This window comes from Papilio machaon, chromosome 17, assembly GCF_912999745.1.
Source record: "Papilio machaon chromosome 17, ilPapMach1.1, whole genome shotgun sequence".
NCBI lineage: Eukaryota > Metazoa > Arthropoda > Insecta > Lepidoptera > Papilionidae > Papilio > Papilio machaon.
Window position 1 is genome coordinate 4,763,347 of NC_060002.1, and position 19,405 is coordinate 4,782,751.

The 19,405-nt window shown below is 36.3% G+C and overlaps 4 protein-coding genes across 5 annotated transcripts in view; 1 reads left to right on the forward strand and 3 right to left on the reverse strand.

Moving 5' to 3' along the window:
* The window catches only part of LOC106721444 (ubiquitin carboxyl-terminal hydrolase puf), a 28,726-nt gene extending 23,208 nt beyond the window's left edge, over nt 1–5,518 (forward strand). The window contains exons 49-57 of the mRNA XM_045682025.1: nt 1,807–2,004; nt 2,096–2,211; nt 2,315–2,430; nt 2,511–2,769; nt 2,903–3,106; nt 3,412–3,551; nt 3,753–3,887; nt 4,023–4,326; nt 4,465–5,518. Of these exons, the coding sequence (XP_045537981.1) occupies nt 1,807–2,004; nt 2,096–2,211; nt 2,315–2,430; nt 2,511–2,769; nt 2,903–3,106; nt 3,412–3,551; nt 3,753–3,887; nt 4,023–4,326; nt 4,465–4,757 (1,765 nt within the window). The 3' untranslated portion in view covers nt 4,758–5,518. The remainder of the gene's footprint in view (nt 1–1,806; nt 2,005–2,095; nt 2,212–2,314; nt 2,431–2,510; nt 2,770–2,902; nt 3,107–3,411; nt 3,552–3,752; nt 3,888–4,022; nt 4,327–4,464) is intronic.
* A 3,835-nt stretch (nt 5,519–9,353) lies between these two features.
* LOC106721526 (putative transferase CAF17 homolog, mitochondrial) lies at nt 9,354–10,994 on the reverse strand. 2 transcript variants are annotated; one of them, XM_014516483.2, is made up of 2 exons: nt 9,816–10,994; nt 9,354–9,434 (listed from the first exon to the last, which is right to left on the reverse strand). In XM_014516483.2, the coding sequence occupies exon 1, from the start codon at nt 10,884–10,886 to the stop codon at nt 9,870–9,872; it is 1,017 nt and encodes a 338-aa protein (XP_014371969.2). In that variant the 5' UTR covers nt 10,887–10,994; the 3' UTR covers nt 9,354–9,434; nt 9,816–9,869. The 2 variants fall into 2 exon arrangements, with proteins under 2 accessions (XP_014371969.2, XP_014371970.2); XM_014516484.2 differs by having other exon boundaries at nt 9,365–9,434; nt 9,820–10,994.
* Nucleotides 10,995–11,993: 999 nt separating this feature from the next.
* Nucleotides 11,994–16,599, reverse strand: LOC106721705. The gene is made up of 6 exons (XM_014516741.2): nt 16,482–16,599; nt 13,902–14,228; nt 13,567–13,729; nt 13,199–13,342; nt 12,878–13,082; nt 11,994–12,669 (listed from the first exon to the last, which is right to left on the reverse strand). Exons 1-6 carry the CDS (start codon nt 16,549–16,551, stop codon nt 12,436–12,438), a joined length of 1,143 nt encoding a protein of 380 aa, XP_014372227.2. The 5' UTR covers nt 16,552–16,599; the 3' UTR covers nt 11,994–12,435.
* Nucleotides 16,600–18,804: 2,205 nt separating this feature from the next.
* LOC123721881 lies at nt 18,805–19,290 on the reverse strand. The gene has a single exon (XM_045681938.1). The coding sequence runs from the start codon at nt 19,159–19,161 to the stop codon at nt 18,829–18,831; it is 333 nt and encodes a 110-aa protein (XP_045537894.1). The 5' UTR covers nt 19,162–19,290; the 3' UTR covers nt 18,805–18,828.
* Nucleotides 19,291–19,405: the final 115 nt, after the last annotated feature.

Consider the following 19,405-nt stretch of genomic DNA (forward strand, 5'->3'; position numbering starts at 1 on the left):
GTCATTAGGGTCTTCGTATGCAAGCGCCGGGCTCCAGTCAATATCGCGCAATAGAGATTGGACTTTATTTTTATCGAGTTTAAGTACGTTTTGCCTATTACGCACTATACTACAGTTATCGACAATGACTAATCCGGTAATGAAGTGGTCGGCGATCGCATTGTTTACAACTGCAGTTTTTATGAATCGTTCAGTGTTATTTTGTAGTAACGACGCACGGATAAAAATATGATCTATACATGTTTTGGTAATGCGATCATTTTTTAATTCCACTCGCGTATATTGACTGATTCCCGATTCTAATCCTAACTCGCTTAATACATTTAAATATTGTAGGGTGAGGGTGTTACATTGTGATATATCAATATTCATATCACCTATAAGCACGTAATTAGTCTTATGTGGGGATAACTTGATTAGTCGCGACAATTCGTAAACAAAAAGTGGCTTACTTGAGTTCGGCGGCCTGTACACCACACAGATGTCCGTCTTGTAGTCATAACTTGTAGTTATCGTACCTGTGATACACTCGAAAGAAAGAGTATTTGTAGGTCTTCTGTTAAATTTTAAACTACTAGCTTTTACCCGCGACTCCGTCCGCGCGGAATAAAAAAAAAATAGAAAACGGGGTAAAAATTATCCTATGTCCTATTCCTGGATCTAAGCTACCTGCCCACCAATTTTCAGTGAAATCGATTCAGCCGTTCTTGAGTTATAAATGGTGTAACTAACACAACTTTCTTTTATATATATAGATTGTGCACATATAGAATAACTCCGCCACCTCTTCTCTTGTCACGCAATTCATAGTACATTTCGTAGTTTTCGAGTTTAAATAAATTAGTGCAGTCCGCTGAAATATTCGCTTCCGTTATAGCAATAATACTTATAATTTTCGTGCTATTCGTTATAATATACTCAAGTTGAGGAAAGTTTTTGATAATTGATCTGATGTTTACATGGAAGATGATTAACGCGTTTGGTTTACTGTGAGATGTGTTGTTGATAAAATCATTCCAGTTGTCCAGGTTAGTTTCTTCTATAGTAGCGGTTCATTGGGTATTGTTTTGACTTTTTAGTGTTGACTCCAGTCTTTCAATGTCCTCGGTAGATCTAATAATATGAGGTTTGTCAGTCTCTGTACGTCTAGCGAAGATTGATGCTTTCTTGTACCAAACGAACTTGCACAACCCGTTTCGCAGGAGAGTATCCTTAGCTTTCCATAGTAAAAATGAATTATTTGGTGTAAGCGATTCGCGTATTCGTATTCTTGAATCATCGCTGCGTCCTATGTCTTTGCAATTTATGATGGTGTTCCTCGCCGAGCTCAGCCATTTATTTTCTTCGCCGTGAGACAGGACAACCACGATTGGGGTGGGGTTAGTAATATTTGAGTTCCGTTTGTTAATCTTTTTTCGGTAGACCTCTAAGATAGCATCTTAGAGCTTAATATCCATCTTAGCGTTTAATATCCAATTACTTAAACAATATGTTATTTCTCTCTCTTAAAGCACAGACATCTTACTAATATTATAAATGCGAAAGTTTAGATGGATGGGTGGGTGGACCTTCTAGGTATTTCCGGAACGACTCAACTGTGCCAAATTTCATCCAGATCTGTTATGTTAAATATAGTCTGGAAGGATTCTTTTAATTTCCCGCAGACTGAGTCGCGGGCGAAAGCTAGTGTTTTATAGGAATGTTTCTGATTAAGCATAGACCATCATGTATTGATAGAGGTGTATAGTATTAAACAAATAGATGGCGCTGTCATGAAATTGTCATAAATTTATTGTTTCTTGTTAGCGCTGACCACGAGGACGGCGAGGTGGTGGCGTACAACCGCGCGATGTTGCCGCCATACTACGCGCTGCTGCGGCTGTGCTGCCGGCGCTCCGCCGCCTTCGCGCGCTCGCTGGCCCAGCACCAGAATATACACTGGGCCTTCCGCAACATCGCACCACACGCTCATCTCTACCCTGGCGCCGCTGACGAACTGCTCAGGTATTACTGAATTTATATTATTAAAGTGAGTTTTCATATAAGCAATGATTGAGATATTATTTGTATTTTTGTTTGTATGTGTGTGGTACAGACTGGCTCGCATCTTGGCGGCGCGCGGTGGTGGGTCTGGTGGTAGCGGCACCGAGGGCGTGGACAGCCGCGAAGCCGCCGCTTTCCGTCGCAGCACGCTCTCCGCCTACTTACAGGGTAAACATTTACCTTCTTACGTTTTTTACTGCGTTTGTGATCGAAAAGGATAGAACACTGTTTCAAGCTCTTATGTGTATTTATTTTTATTTTTCTTTTTAAGGTTTAAATGGAAGGACTTGTTGGACGACGTTAATATCAGCTTTCTGTACATTAGTGGAGAACGAAGATGATAGACTGTATGTTGTGTACAATGGAGGCTTGCAAATGACTTTTGAGGTACGTTGAAGTGGAGAATGTTAATTAAATCTTTACCATATTCTGAGTCGACTTCTTTAACCGTATATCTTATTTTACAGGCTCTACACAGTCTGCATGCGGTGTACGTGGAGGGCGGCGGTGTGGGCGTGGGCGGTGGGGGTGGGGCTGTGCGCGCCGAGCTGACCGCGGCGTTGCGGTGGGCGCGCGCACTCTGCCGCACGCTGCGCACGCGCCGCGACGCCAAGGAGGCGCGCGCGCTACTGCTCGCCTGCAAAGACTGGCCCGAATGCGCCAGGCGGCTGCTCACCATGCTCAACCTACATCAAAGGCTCAGTCATTTACGGCTCGCGGCGCTTGGTTAGTTTTGTTATCACTGGAAAACAGCTAGTCTTAGATAGTAAATAGAATGGTAGAATCTTAACTATTTTGTTTGATTTGTCTGATATTTCAGTTCAAAAATGAAAATGTATTGATTTGTGTATGTTTGCAGGCGTGCTGCGTGAGTTGGTATTGATAGGTGGCGGCGCTGCGCTCGGTGCACTGGTGCCGCTGGCTGCGGGTGCGCACGCGGCTGTGCGCGGCGCAGCTCGGCCGAGGTCGCGCACACCACTCGCCGCGCACTGCACGTCACGCACCCCGGCGACGCCTCATACCCCACTCGCGCCAGTTTACCGACCTTACCACAAGTTTATAGGTAAGTAACACATTTTTAACCCGCTATTACGTTCTTTACGGTCGTTATTTATTTCTAAATTAATAAAATTGTGGTGTCTGTAAGTAATACCGAAAAATAAAAAAAATTGTGTGTCTGTCTGTTGTTTATTCCGGAAAATCTCTGGAACGGCTGGACCGTTTGACGAAACGGGAACGTAGCTGATGCACGCGGGCATATATATTATAAGCTACTTTTTTAATTCTTCAATGAATAAGTCGCGGGCGACCGCTAGTTAAATATATTTGCAATAAGTAATACTATATGATATGTATTATTTGTGTTAGACACGTGTTGTCGCGTAGCGCGCAGTCAGCGCTGCATGTCGGAGCAGCTGGTGCTGCTGTCAGCGCTGTGCGCGCTGGAGGCGGCGCCTCTCAAGTTCAACTACTTCGCAGCATTCTGGCGTGACGTCGCCAACACACCGGTAATATTATCTCGCATCTTACCTCTGTCTTATCCTCAAATCTTCAGAGATTTAATATCCACATATTATTATTTTATTAAGTTCAAAATTATAATCCTAGAGCTTGACTTAAATAATTTGCACGCATTGGACAAAAGAATAGTGCGAGTATAACTTTATATTTTTATAATAAACTTAAATTTTTCGATGTTTGTTGTGTAGGCGGATGCGAAACTTGAGGAGATGTTGTTGGAGTGCTCGGTGGTGACGGAATACGTGGACGCCGTGCTGCTGGACGAGCGCGACTCACTCGACGACCCGGCTATACACGAGTTCATGCAGCACTACTACCCCAAGGTATGCCATTACAGTGCTACATATTCCTGCTTCAAACATTTGAATAGAATATGAATAGTATTGCTTTGAAATGTTAAAATAAGGTAATTTATTTATAAAACCATTGATATTAATAGATTGTTAATATTACGACAGCTTTGCGGTATGTCGAGCTCGTCCGTGGCGTCTGGCTCGTCGAGTGTAGCGAGTGGATCTGGCGCTGGGGGTGCAGGTGTGGCGGGTGCTGGCGGGACGACGAGCGCGGCGGGTGCGGCGTGCGCGGCGGAGGCGCTCGCCGAGGAGCTTGCAGTGTCGGCAGTGCGCTCCCCGCTCTCGGCACTGCTGGGCGGAGTGCGCGCACTCACACTGCTCGCGCATCAGACGCACCGCACCGCCGCCCTCTCCAGGGCCTTGCAGCGTGCCACCGCCGCACTGCAGCAACGTCTGCTGCGGGCCACCGGTCAGTTAAAACTAAAGTCGTAACAGGACCGAGTTAATTTTTTAAAGAGTATTTTTCAATTACGGTATAAATTTAAATCGTATTTAATTACTAATATTACGATGTTTATTATTAACATCCTTTTGATTGTATGTTTAGACGAAGAAAACTCTGAGCCGGAATTGAGTACGGAGGCATCAGAGCCGGTGCAGTGTCCATCGGGCGAGGGCAGCGACGCGGAGGCGGAGACGGACGATGTGGGGGAGGATATGGTGGCGGAGGTGGAGGCGGAAGCGGAGGAGTCGCCGGAGGAGGAGCCGCCGCCGCAGCATGAGCGCGACCGCCTCGCCCGACTCACGTTGGCCGTGCGCGCGCTAGCTGCCCTCTGCCCACCTCGCCCACCCGACACGCCCCCCTCCGCCCTCGCACCCGCGCCCTCCACCGCGACCTAGTGCCCTCTCGACCTGCGCTTGTGTCTGCGATAGACACACCTGCAGTGCTATGGACGCATGTGACATTCTCTGAGAGAGACAACGAGAGTAGCTCCACGATAACGAGCCTCAATGTCTACACATAATTAGTGCTGTGAAAGTCTTGTATGACCTGACTTGACTGCCACTTAAGAAAGATTGCCTACCTTTTAGACTCTCTAAGCGTTTGTCTACTATACGTGCAATAGACTCGTTTACGTTACCTGGCAGTATGAAGTTTATCTCTTTTTGAGTAGTTTTGTCTAAATCTATGACATAATTTTGGAATGCTTGTATCGTGTGTCTGTGTTAGTTGTACTATGCGCAAGACTCGTGTCCTGTGACGTCACAATGCCCTTCTTGTAAGGCATACAAGAATGACATTGGTGGTATCATGAAATAATTCAATGGCACATTAAACATAGTGTAGCATAGCTATATTGTTTGCTGTACAAATATAATGTGTTGATAGTTGAGTGCCATTTTCAAATGAATCGTATGTTATTGTGCAAAAGTGAAATTTTAAACGTCTTGGAGAAAATTTTATATCTCAAAATAATAACATTTTAATGTTTTCCCTTTGTGACGTTGACCTCGTCAAATGTATAAAAATTTCTTACGAAATCAGCGTAAACGAGAGATATCAAACATTGAGGTAAGATTTTCAATGACAGTCATTATGAAGTACGCAATGTTGTTTTTAAATGCGTATGATGAGTAATGGATTATTTTATATAATAAAAATATGGATGTAACAAATGTAAGTAATAATTTTAAAGTAATTAAAAACATTAAAAATAACTTTTGGGTACACTTAAAAAGGTTGGCTATCCCTGAACGCACTGCACCAACACAATTACAGGGATAGAAAACATTTTCTGGCGACCAATTTAATTTTTTTAGTGCGTTTTGTAAATTTGATGAGGTTTTAGTAAATTCAACACAAACATTGTAATGTACAAGTGTATAAAATGATTTTTGTATCGTAAACCAAAAATATAAAAACTGTTTTCAATCTCTCATTCTTATTTTGTTTAATCTTAACAAAATTTTGAATCATGTTTTTTATTATTCTCTACAAAGTCTAAAAAGGTTTATTGTTTTACTTTTATACATTTTTTTTCCGCAGTAATATTGTCTTAAATTGTAATGACACAGTAAAAAGGAACAAATTATAAACAGCCTGTTTTAATTTTTATAACATAATTAATTTTGTAAGTAATTTGAAAACTTAATGCCTCTATTTTTCTGAATACAGACAATTATGCAATCACACAGTTAATAACAATAACATTTAAACAACTGTGACTTGTATAGTTGAATTCAATAGAAATGAGAAATTATGACAAACCTATCTAAACAATAATAACTTTATAATGCTGTAACCACAGACTTATTAAAAACAGACATGTTTATATCATCCATTTATACACTAAAACTTTTTAAAAATAAATCCATAGACAATAAATGACATTTGGTTGGAAATCACGAAAAAAAATGATGAATTTGTGTTTGCATTTTTTATGACAGTTATTAGTAAAACTTTTAGGTTTCAAATATGCATAATGTAGACATGTATTTTAAATATATATATATATTACAAAAATCTCTTAACTGTTGGTTTCTGAGACAATCTCTTTATAAAAGATATAATTCCTGTCATTTTTGACGAAACAGAGATAACAATATGTTTTAAATAGAGATTTTGGTCTCGGAAACCAACGATAAGATTACTCTATATGAAATTGATAGTGCAAATAATTTTCACTTTTTAATATCATATAAGTAATGGAATATTTTAGATTAAAAATCTGTACGGAAATCTTTGAGATGTTTCTCAGCACGGCTAGTGGCTAGTTGGCTCAAATTGTAGTGTAGGTCTTTTTATATATATGTATTTTTTAATTTTCATAGCGTACACTGTAAGAGCCATTTAATGAACATCACTTGTAATCATTGCTTAGTTATTAAAAACATTTTCGTTGTATATTTTACATAAATGTTTTTTTCTATTAATACAGCCTGTCACGTACAAAGTTAGGACATTCAGGCTTTAATTTTAAAAAAATGTAGTGTACTTACTTTAAAATATGTAACTTATATTTTCAAATACGCTTTTCAAAGGTGTGACTTCATTAGGCATCTAAATTGTAATTTTAAATTGTTATATTTTGAGACTGTTTGGCTTAATATTACTTGAGTTCTCTTAATGTTAAGTAAGTATCGTTTTAAGTTATTCAATTGAAAATCGCGCTCGGTATAATGTATGTAATATCCAGGAATCTCTTGGAACTTTTGTTGCTATCTTAATGTCATGTAAAAATTAATTCGCTTATTTGCTTAAATTAATAAGCTACATTTTTATTTTCTCGCATGTCACGGGACACCCTTTATATTAATGTAATCAAAATTGTTATTACTTTTCGGCTGTGAGAGTTTCTTTTAGTATAAGATATATGTGTACCTCGACCACAGTATCCCAGTGTAGCCATAAATCACATTTTTGTACCTAATCTTAAATGTCACCCGTCCTCCTTTTCGAAATTTTATAGCCCCAGAACGAGGCCGATATTTATTTTTATTTTAAGTGATTTCTGTATGAATCTTGATGTATTTTTTTTTATTGTATGATACTGAATGTAAATATAGAGCTGTGGACGCTTCGCTTGTATTTAAATCTAGTTTCATACAAAATATCCCACCATTTTGTTTTTTGTTGAATTGTCCATGTTCTGGGGCACATCTTTAGGACACGTATATACTTTGATATAAATGTATAGTGAAAATGTAATTGTAAATTTCTTCTTGTAACCGTTGTAATTTAGATGTTGTCGGTGTCTTTATAAAATATTTGCTCCATGTTAACAGTAGGATCTTTTTAATATGCACGATATGTGTTTGGTAAATTAAATTCATCTATTCTTCTAGATATAAAAAACAGTCTTACACTTTATAAATATGTAATTGCTTAGGGTTTCGACTGCCCAAATATATTGTGTCTTTCATTTTAACTGAAAAAATGAGATGATAAAGTTTTTGTTGATGTTTAGTAGTGAAAATCCATTGTTAGAGTCTGCCTAATTTTATGTAACTATTGCATAACATACAATTTCGATGTAAAACATAGTAATGTACATAAATGAATTGGAACACAGATTGCATGTCTAACTTTTTATTCATTCATTCAGGAAATTTAATCTAATGTTCTTGTAATTATCAATTATCAAAATATATCTCGAATCCTAAATGTATGTACTTTTGTAGTGGACAATTAAATGATATAAATCAAACAGCAATAATGTTTTTCATAATAATTTGTACTTTACACAATAAATATTTGTAATGGACGGTATGCATCGCCTTGTCTTGTAGCGATAAATTGTGCATTGCTCTGTGAAGTCGTCACAAAATAACACGCAAATTTTGACACCACTTAATTCTGAATCAAATTAAATACTATAATCTCAAAATTTTAATCTTTTTAACTCTTTGGTGTACATTTAAGATAATCATGAATTTTTTATAGATTTTATTTGTTGCAGATTTATGGCTTTGTTTACATTTGACTGCAGTAACACTTGTATTGACACATATTGTCATCTCCAATACATTTTCTTTGAAATAACAAACACAACAATATGTGTTAATACAGCAGCGGTCATGACCCACAGTTAGGTGTCAAAATTTGTGTGTTATTTTGTGTAAGTCATAGCTGGAAAGGTTTGATGTAATGTGGTGCTATCGGACTGTTACGGATCGACTGGCACTGGAGATGGTATTCGGCATTGTCCTGATTTTAGAGCTTATTAATATATATTACCTTAAAATTTAGCTATGCTGTATTATTATTTTTTTCCTAATTTTAAGGTAATTTTGTTTATAGACGTGGCGCGTCGTATTGTGACTATGTATGTATGTATGTATGCTTTCTGTTGTGTCGCGATCGCAGTGCCCGTGCCAGTTTTGCTTGTAAACGAATTATAATTTTTTTTATGTAAAAGAAAAATATTTACATTTTAAATTTAAATCCTCACTGGAAATGTTTTCAGTTTGGATATAAATTGTGTTATTGAAATTGATTTGTGAAAAATTGATAAATACTGTAAATCGGACTGGAAAGCCAAAGTAAACAGTATTTTATAAAAATGTTTCTTTTAATTAACCTACCTTTGAATCAACTCTATAACAATTCATTTTACAACTTGGGCTATTACATTACAGGTCCATTCTATGAAGCTTTAAATAAAGAAATGACCACATTCATGAAAAAAGCTTGGCCCACATATAGTGAACAATAAAACAGAGAAATTATTTTTTATTTGAATTTATTTTGCTTTGAATTTCTACAGGGAACTTTTCTAATGATTGCTTTGCACAATTTATACAGAAAAGCTTCATATAAAAAATGCTACATTCTTTGCTAATACACACAGGCTTATCACATATTGCACAATCAGCTCCCAACATTAATACCTCACCTTTTCCCGGTGGACTGAATGGATCTTTCATCACATAGCTTGGATATTTTAGGATAATATTGCGTGAGAACGGAGGCTTTGTTCCTTTGTAATGTGCCTTTTCATTTAGATTACATGACACACAGTTAAAATCATAAACTAATTCTTTTTCTTCCACATTTTTCTTTGGATCATCCATTTCCTGAAACAATGAGTTTGATTGATTGATGATACAAATTTCAATTAACAAGCAGATTAACTAAAAATAAAAATAAATTTTTGCTATAGTTAACAACATTGTCTCAAATCAAAAGAATCTCTCCAATATCAAACTATTAATTCTTAGCTTTTTTTTAAAGTAGCTTTTGCCTGCGAATCCACCCATGTGGTAGTAAAAAAGGAAATGGGATAAAAAGTTGTTATTCTATATAGGTCTCCAGGTTCTAAGCTACATCCCCACCAATTTTCAGCCTAATCGGTTCAGTCATTCTTGAGTTAAACACAATAATTCCAATCACTCATTCTAATGAATTAAACATTGAGAACATTTCACAAGCTAAAGAACTAAAACTACAAAAAATACCTGCATAATAACAATATCTGAATCTCATTTGGTTCAAGTTATTAACATATAATCTTAATTTTGTTCTTTTTTTGATGTTACTTCTCTTGGTGCTTCAATTGGCCACCAAGAAGGTTTTATTACTTCAGCTTCATAATCACCAACTTTTAACATTTTAGCATCCATCGCCTCTTTAATCCTTAGCAAACCTAATCCATAATTCTGAATAGTACCCTTCAATTTTCCTATACTTGTTTTTGGATTATTTGTAGCTGTTATAGGAGAATCTTTTTGTATAGAATCTTTTACATCTGTGGTAAATTTTAAGGGCATCAACCTCTTACGAACTACACCAGTATGATGGACTCTGGCTGTTAATTCTTGTCCAATATAGCAGCCCTTGTGAAAACTTACACCATGCAGGTAATCACAGTTGGCTTCTAAAGGAAAGCTTGTTCCAGGAGGTAAATCATCTACTCCTTCGCTGACACCTAACTTATACCTTAAATATTTATAACCATTGTCATCATTGTCTATCGTAATATCTTTCCCTAAAATGTCTGTTATTTTGGTTTCAATCACTGATACAGATGATACGATTCTTAATCCCAAGTCATCAAGACGAGGATCTTTATAAATTTGAATACTATCATCTACAATATCAGGTACATTAGATGATATAAGTGCCCATAGTTTAATTTCATTGTTAACATCTTTGATTTCCAACTGTCTTCTTAACTTATACATTTTTAAATGTTTCTGTATTGCATTAATTAGACTAGAATCGCATTCTAATAAATAAGAGTCATCGTCTTTCCATTTATAAACTAATGTGTCGTACATAACCCGGCCCTTGTTGTTAAGAAACATAGCGTACATAGACTTAGCTCCTTCATCAAAATGTCGCATATCGTTTGTTATTAGCCCTTGTAGGAATACTGATGCATCGTTACCTTTTATGTTAAGTAATTTTCTATTACTAAGAGGATACAAAACGGACTTAGATATTTGATGCTCTTGGTGTGTATACCGTAGGAATTGAGACAAAACATGCCTCTTGCAAAATAAAGTTTTTACCTGGGGTAATCTCATTATAATCTTCTAATTAGTGTCCAAATTTCATACTCAGATTAGTTTTTATTCCAAGAAAACTTTGTTTATTAGGTGCACTGTTACTAATCAGGTGTCAGTCAGCTGCCAGAGAAGTGTCAGTGTGACACTGTCAGTAAAAAATCAAAGATTAAGCACCAAAAAAATAACTGCGGAAGGGTTACAGAATAAACGATGTAAAACTTATGCAAAAAATTATTTTTCCGCCACAACTGTTATTTCTTATTTCAATTTAATGGACCTAAACTGAGTGCACAAATATTTGTGGTAAGCGATTTCGTATAGTCATTTTCGAACGTAAAGGTCCGATATTTTACGCTGCCCAATTTTTTTATAATGTTATGATGATGATTGTCACAAATGTTCTTGTTATAAATAGGCTTAAGGTTGGCGTTTGCCTTGAAGTCTAGAAAACTCGAATCTTTTCGCGCTTTTAGTACGATGACCGGCGCAGCGACTATCCTAAGTGATACCCATTTTTTTTGTTGCTACAACTACCGTCGCTCGAATTGTCTAAAAATTTGGAACAGGGGTCTTTTAATATTTAAATACATGTTAAATTCTATCGACTTTATTTTGTAATTTTAAATGCAAATTCCATACACAATAAAGCATAATTATCGTAAAATTATTTGTGACATTTAATTGATGGCTATTATCATTAAGCAAAACAAAAGACTTTTAAGCAATATTAACGTAACTAAACTATATTTTATAGTTAACATTTTACATTTGTAAAAAACACTTATCAAATATTTTTTTAAACCTTCAATTATAATTAAAGATTAAATTTATTTCATGCATTTTAAAATAGAAGAATTTCATAAAACAATAAACTATATAAATATTAAGATGTGCATAAGTTTTTTCGGAGCTTTATTTTATATTATCATCATGATTAGAACATGAGTTTTAATTTTTGAGCTTTTCTGAGCGCATTTTAAAAATATGAAATTGATTTAAATATAGTTTTCATTTGAGCAATGGATTGTAGCAAATCGTCCAAAAATTCATGTCTTATGGTATAGATTAAAAATCATTGATTTATTTGTAAATCGAGATAAATTTAAGTCAAAACAATTCAATGCTTCTGGTAATTCTACCAGAAAGTACACATACATTCAAAATAATTCGAAAATATACTTAGGTATTTATATCCATACAATTCGTATTTATTCAAATTGAATATTTTTTCAGATACAATTTCACGTATCGTCATTTGAAGAGTGAGCACGTCAAAGTTTATTACGACATTTGAGTTGACACATTGGGTATCAAAATAATCTGCCCGATTTACCAACACAAATGCCAGCATCTATTTAAGCAGTTAAAAATTATTTCTTATCTGATTGTTTAGGAAACAGATAATATTAACATTATATATGTTGGCATCATATTATTGATCAGAGCCCAGAACAGAGAAAGATGGCGGCGCACTGTCCCTTGGTCCCTGTAGTAAGGCTACAGGGACCTAGGAATATAAGTTATATATTAATATATGTACATATATTGAATATGAACATAGATATTTTTATTTGGTCAATTGCAGTGAGCTAGTCATTTCAATGACATCTTCCCTGAGCGGCCTTTTGACAGGCGTGACCTCGGGCGTGTTGATCGCGGTCTCCTGGCCTGGTTCTATCGAGGCCGTCACCAGCTCCGTTGTGGCTGTCGGCTCGGATCTGATAGATACGTTGTCTTTGACGATGGGAGAGTTCGGGGATGATTTGCGACGTTTCGTTTTCTTAAGATACGGTGTTATTTTCTGCAATAAATAGTTTTATCTGTTTATACATAGATACTTCGATTTGGCATTCTTTTAATGTCGTTTTCATAATTTAATTATTAACCTATTAAAAAAATATTAAAACTATTGCTTTTAGGCAGGGTTCGTTAATTCACTGTATTCTCTTTAATTTTCCGGTATACTACTTCGTTAGCTGACTATGTTGATGTTTTCTCTCAATACATGCCTGTTGGGGGTCTCTAGCGAGGTATACTGCTGTTCGTTTGACGACGAAGTCCCTGGCGGTGAGACAGCGCGCGAGCAGCAGCGCGGCGCCGCACGCCCAGCTCGCCCACACGCCGGCGCTGGCCGCCCGCACCGCCCCCGCACGACCTCCCAGACCCCACGGCGAGGACACTCCATGCTCCAGATACGCATTAGCACCAGAGCAACTGTATTACATAAAAAAAATTACAAAGTGACCTGTTTAATTCTATCTTAGACTGTCTAACACATAGCTATTACCCTGTTTAAAGTTTAACGAAATCTCCATAAATGTTTATCTTACGTGGTGGTATTAGTGAAATTATAGAAGGCCGCACAGAAGTCCTGGATGCCGCTGTTGGTCTGTATAAAGCTGTGCCCCGTCAGCCCTACCAGCACCAAGGAGAAGATCAGTGCCGGCGCTACAATACGCCACGGACGCTGCAGCCTGGGTATTATAAGATTAACTTTTATAAGTAACTAAAGCAAGACAAACTTTATAGCGACTCGATGATAACTGTGAGTGCATGTCTTCGCAGGTAAGCACCAAGTGGACTAACAACAGGTACAGGAAAGAATCGGTGTACTCGATACCTTTACGTGCCGCCGATACGTAAAATTGTGTTGTGGAATAATGTATGACATAGTTATCATATTAACTTCTATCCATACCCTGATCTAGAATGTCCACCTCCAGGGCACATTGTGAAGAATGTAATCCAGACGGCGGCGAAAATCGTAGACAGGATAGGCATGTACTCCACAAACTGGCAGTCATTGTCTCGCGCGAACAAAGTCCTGGACGTGTCTAACATAAGGCGGTGGGTTTCGTTACCTGGAAAATACTCGAAAGAATCACGATCCCTGATAATCTTTTCGTTTCATATACGTAAGGTAATAGAATCAATGACATTACTGTGAAATTTTAACAATTATCCCTGAAATATCGACATCTGACCTTTTTATTGTTTACATATGACCACTCCATAAAATTATGATAACTTTACCTGTCAACATGGTGATATTCTCTTCTACAACAACATCAGAATGATCTACTGTCTCCAGCACTTGTCGTTTATTTTTATTCGTTTCGCTGTCATTAGATGCCGAGTAGCTTCCATCAGTCACTATATCAACTTTATGCTTGCTGGACGGATCTTTGAAGTTATACGTAACGTCTTCAGCGGTATTATTTGGCAGTTCAACCATTCGGAAGGCAAACTCGCGCGGCCTCAATACGCAGTTATTGTCAACCAACTGCATAGTTTCCTGAAGGAAAACGAAGTTCAGGATACCGAATATTCCAGCTACGGAATAGAGTACCAAATGCCATGCTGAAAAGATTTAAACACATAGTTGAAAAATGTAAATATAGAGTATAATAATAATCCTGTTTTTTCGAGTAAAAGGAAAAGAGTGTTATTAAAGAAATCTACCGATGAAAAGATTTGTATTACATACTTAGTTTTTTCCTTTGTGAACTGAATTCGAGTGGGATCGGCCTTGTTTTACAATCCGTACAAGACCGGCGGCCCATAGTCCGCTATATTTATAACATTTACTAACGTTCTCGCACTGGGAACGTTTTCGCATTGTGCGTCGACGTATGATTACATTGCCTTCGGTATTATTAAGTACTCTCTAGTACTTCGTTCCAGCAAAAAAAGCATACGAACAATATGAATGTGTATCTCAGGAAAACGTGTACTTTAAGGAAAAGCAGCAAATCATATATTAACTGCTCTTCTACAAGATTCAAGTCCACTTTGCTTTTATGACCCTTAAACGACTTATTGAACCTTATAATGTACAATATAAGCCATTTATTTAATACGATTCTCCCTCAGTGTGTTGAAAAAAACTAATTTATAGTAATAAGGTAAGGAACAAACCTTAACAGCGATATTTAGTTTCTTTATCTGAGTGGGTCATCGGTTATCGTGGCTGCATGGAGTGTATGCATTCGAGTTCGTAAAATATCCTCACAACCATAACTTTAACCATATACGTATATTTAAAACATTTAATGTGAAGTTTTATTAACAAAAATAGTATGGTCATATAATAAACAGTACTGTTTTGTTAAAAAGTCTGCCCATAAACAATCTTATCTAAAATCTTATTGCCTCCGGACCTACGTGAACATGTTTTCTTAAATGTAATTTGTTTACTGAATATATCGTTCTGAAAGCTACTAAATATTTTTTTATTGAAGACTGCGTAGGTGTTCTATGTACTATTACCATAAATATAGTCTGTTTAAGAATTCTGGCGAATATCAAGATGTATTAAATGACGTATGTACATATTGCGTCTTCAAATTTCTTCTCAGATATGTGCAGGTTGCATTACGATGTTTTCCTTCACCGTAATAACTTCGGAAAAAGCGAAAAACGCATTTGGACCTGCATATTACAAGTCAAGTGCTAAATCCCTGAGCCACCGACGCTCTGTGTGAAGTCAACCAACCTGTACTGGACCAGCGTGGTTGACTATGGCCTAGTCACTCCTAAATTGGGTAGGCTCTGAGCTCCTTAGTGGAGACTTATTAGACGTATATATATTTTACTTACGTTCAAGTTATTGGTACGTTTTATTATAGGCCTTTTATCACTGTTAATAATTTAATCGATGAAGTTCTTTAGGGAATATCCATAATTCATGCTGTCAACACACCCAAGCCATCGAAGAACAATGGTAACATTATTAGATACAATTATTGCCGTGTTCTCCATTAAGTATTAACAATGAAGGATACTTGATCAAATTTTGGATATCATGCACGCACTAGAGTACTACAGCGCTTTCTCTCCACATTTTACAATTTAAATCATTCAATTGCTCTGCATATATAGAGATACTCTCGTTCAAGTTGTACGTCATCACTTTTCCCTGATCGTAGCAATGTTAGAAATATTGAGTATTAAAAGAATTATTGGACATTATTATTAAATATCTTGGGTTTTCATTGACGAAAAACGTGTAGAAAACTGTGATAGCAGTGTGTCTTTTTACAAGTATGTCGGTAATGGATACCCATAGTTATTAATACTTAAACATGTATGTTTGTACCGTTACTTATGTTAGATTTATACGTCTAATATAGCGATGACATCATTATTGTGATGCGTATTAAGTACAAGTTAGATTCGAGTGGCGACCTTCGAAACATCGGAGTGGACCTGTGGGGAACGGAGGCCGAGAACTGATAAAACTGGTGGAGTTATTAAATGTGTTGTTATTTAGATTTGTTTGTTTTATTTCATAATCAGCCTAAACTATTGTCTTTTATATTGGTCTTTTAATTTAGATTAACTTTTCTGTTTTTTTTTTTTCGTTAAAACATTTTATTTATATTTATTTTAAGATGTAAGATTAAAGTAGTAAGAAGTAAGTAAGCTCCTGTCATCACAAATTATTTTCTGTCCTAGTTATATTATTATTTTTTGCCTGGTTAGGTTAGTTTTTTCTTATGTTTCATATATCGCTATTCAGTGAGAATGACTTTGAAATGGATGTCAATTTTTAAATGAAATAAGTACTTACAAACAAAACTGATCTAAAAGGATTATTAAATTTAAGTTTACCTTTCCATGCGTTGAGATGTCTGGAAGCGCGCTCCTCTAACTGGCAATAGTCATAAATTAATATTGTCATCTTTTATGCCGTAATTCTGATCTAAAACAAATAACATAGTACAAATAAGAAAATTACAATAATTAAAAAACTAACAAACCCACTAATTTTAATTTAACCTCAAGTTAACCTATAAAAAGTTAAGGTTTCGATGTTTTTAACTGTCGATCGTAGCTAATTAATTAATATTTGATATATCTGTCTATTTATTCCCCTGGCGCTGAGAAGGCTAATATTATGGAAGGTGTCATGAAATGTACGTCCTCGTCCTCCCTATCGTTAATCAAGCAGCTTTATTTAGCAGCTTGGTATTGGTGGTCTTTGTAAAAATGCAACGACGTGTGAAGATCGTTAAACAAATTACTACTACGAGACGGTGACGTAATACTATATAAGTAATATTTATTTATATCACTACCAGTTAGGTTATTTAAATAGATTCAGTTAAATGATATATACTAAAATAGCTACATTTATCAATATAATATACAAGTGAAACGCCCCATATAAATAAAACGATAATAAAGTTCAATAAAGAAAAGATAAAAGGATACTGTTTGCGATAACCTCGAAACGGTTTATCAGTATGCAATATACATACAAGGTGAAAAAATCTCGAGTAAATATTGCAAAATTCGCTTACTCACAGATACCCAGAAAACACGGCGGAGTAGAAATCTATTACCTTTCAATAACAAAGCCATGGTAAGGGTCGGTCGAAAAAACTATGTCCCATGTCGTGTTCTTTAGCGAACAATAAAAAGGAAACCCCTTTAAGTGATTTCGACTCGTACTTTGGTGGTCTCACACATTCTGACCCGGAGGCATCACCATGTAAACACGAAAGCCTAAACCCTTTTTGCTGTCTAGCTGCGCGGCTATTGGAAAAGGGTATATTTTAAATATTTCATCGCTCTTGGATTGACAATTTTCAAAATACCTATTTACGTAGATAATGTAACACATTTTTTAATGTTAGTTTAAGTTTGACTAAATGCTAAAACGGAAATTGTGTGTAATGTGTACAGATAAGCATTTACGGTTCGCGTTAGCAAGGAAATTTTCTGTTAGTCTTTCATTTCTAAACATCAGACAGTACAATAAACCTCGATTGTTGTAAACTAGTTATCAACAAAAGCAGTTTCTTCCAGCAATGTGAAAACAATAGCTGCTCTTATCGAAAAGCAATTTGTATTCTATGTTTATCGATCTCCTTGTGTTATTGAGCGTACTGTGTACTAGAGTTGAATACTGTAGAAAAAAACTAAATAATTGATATTTTAATTAAAAACATACATGAAATGAAATGAAAATGAAAGTTCAAATATCTAAATCTTAAGATTTTCATCTGATATGACTGATTAACATATCGGATAAGCTAGATTCTACTAGAAAGATCTTTGTTGTATTATACTTATATTTTCATATAATTTTCTATGTCTAATTTAATGTTAGAAATATGCAGAGATGCGTATTGAAATTCAATATGAGATATTACGTAAGAAGCTGCAGAGGCGAAGTCCTTGCTTACGAAACAGAAGGTCAAGGATAAAGGTTATAGGACATAAATTATATTGAAAGCCTTGTAACTTGAATAAATGAGAAAACACACGTTGTGGAAGAAATTTATGTTTTGATGTAGTCGCCAGGACGCGTAAACCAAGGCTTATCGATCAGAATAGTAATTAATTGAATACAGGTTAAGTATTGACTGACTTAATACTAACTAAGAAATTTGTTATCTTGGTCTACTACTCTTGATTTGCCTTCGTATACAATTTTCTGCTGAAGAAAGGGTCCAGTAACATATTGCTCTATTTATATCTCTATTTATCCAAAATAATGAATAAAATTGTAACATCAGGTAGACAAGGATTTCATGATGGTAAACGCAGGAATTTGTATTTTGGACCCGGAATCGTTAATCCCTGTGTAGTAGGAAAGACCGTAGCCGGAGTTAGATCTAAATTGAAAAAATTGGTGGACAAAGCCAATGCGCACAAAAGTCTGTAGAGCTAGAAAAATCATAAGTTTGTTCTCTTAATAATAAACGCAGTAATCGAAATTTTTCTTTAATCTTCGCTCTATTTTTTTAAGCTACGATGCAGAAGTGCGGACCCACAGATTTACTTTCAAAGGACTAGTATTGATAAATGTAGATCAAGCATGTACCTACCCAATCTATTGAGGATTTATTGGGGATCAAGTTTCCTCAATAGTTATAAAAATCATTATTTATTTACATATCTATTAGTATACTTTACTACTTATTCTTCTTCTTCTTCTTGTGCCTCTCCACTATTGGAGGTTGGCCGTCAGCTTAGCGAAATTCTTCCTATCTTGCGCCAAGCGAAACAGGTCTTCAACGCTGGCAATGTTGGTCCACTCCCTGATGTTCCTCAGCCACGACTTCTTCCTACGTCCAACGCGTCTCTTTCCTGCGATTTTGCCCATCGTAATGAGTTGGAGAAGATGGTATTTCTCGTGTCGCAAAACGTGACCGAGGTAGGCGACCTTTCTCTGTTTGATGGTTTGCAACAGTTCGCGATTCTTGCCGACACGCTGGAGTACCCGCACGTTGGAAACTTTCTGTATCCAGCTAATACGTAACATTCTACGGTAGCACCACATCTCGAAAGCTTCTAGATAATTCTGTGTTTTGGCTCTCAGAGTCCAGGCTTCACTACCGTAGAAAACTACAGGCCACACATAACATTGGAGTATTCTTACTCGGAGCTTTATCGACAGTTGGCGGTTGCACAGAACTTTGCCCAATCTTTTTAAGGTGGCTTGGGCAATTCCAATCCGGGTCCGTATTTCTTGTTCGCTATCCCATTCTTCATTAACCCAAGCCCCGAGGTATTTGTACATCCGC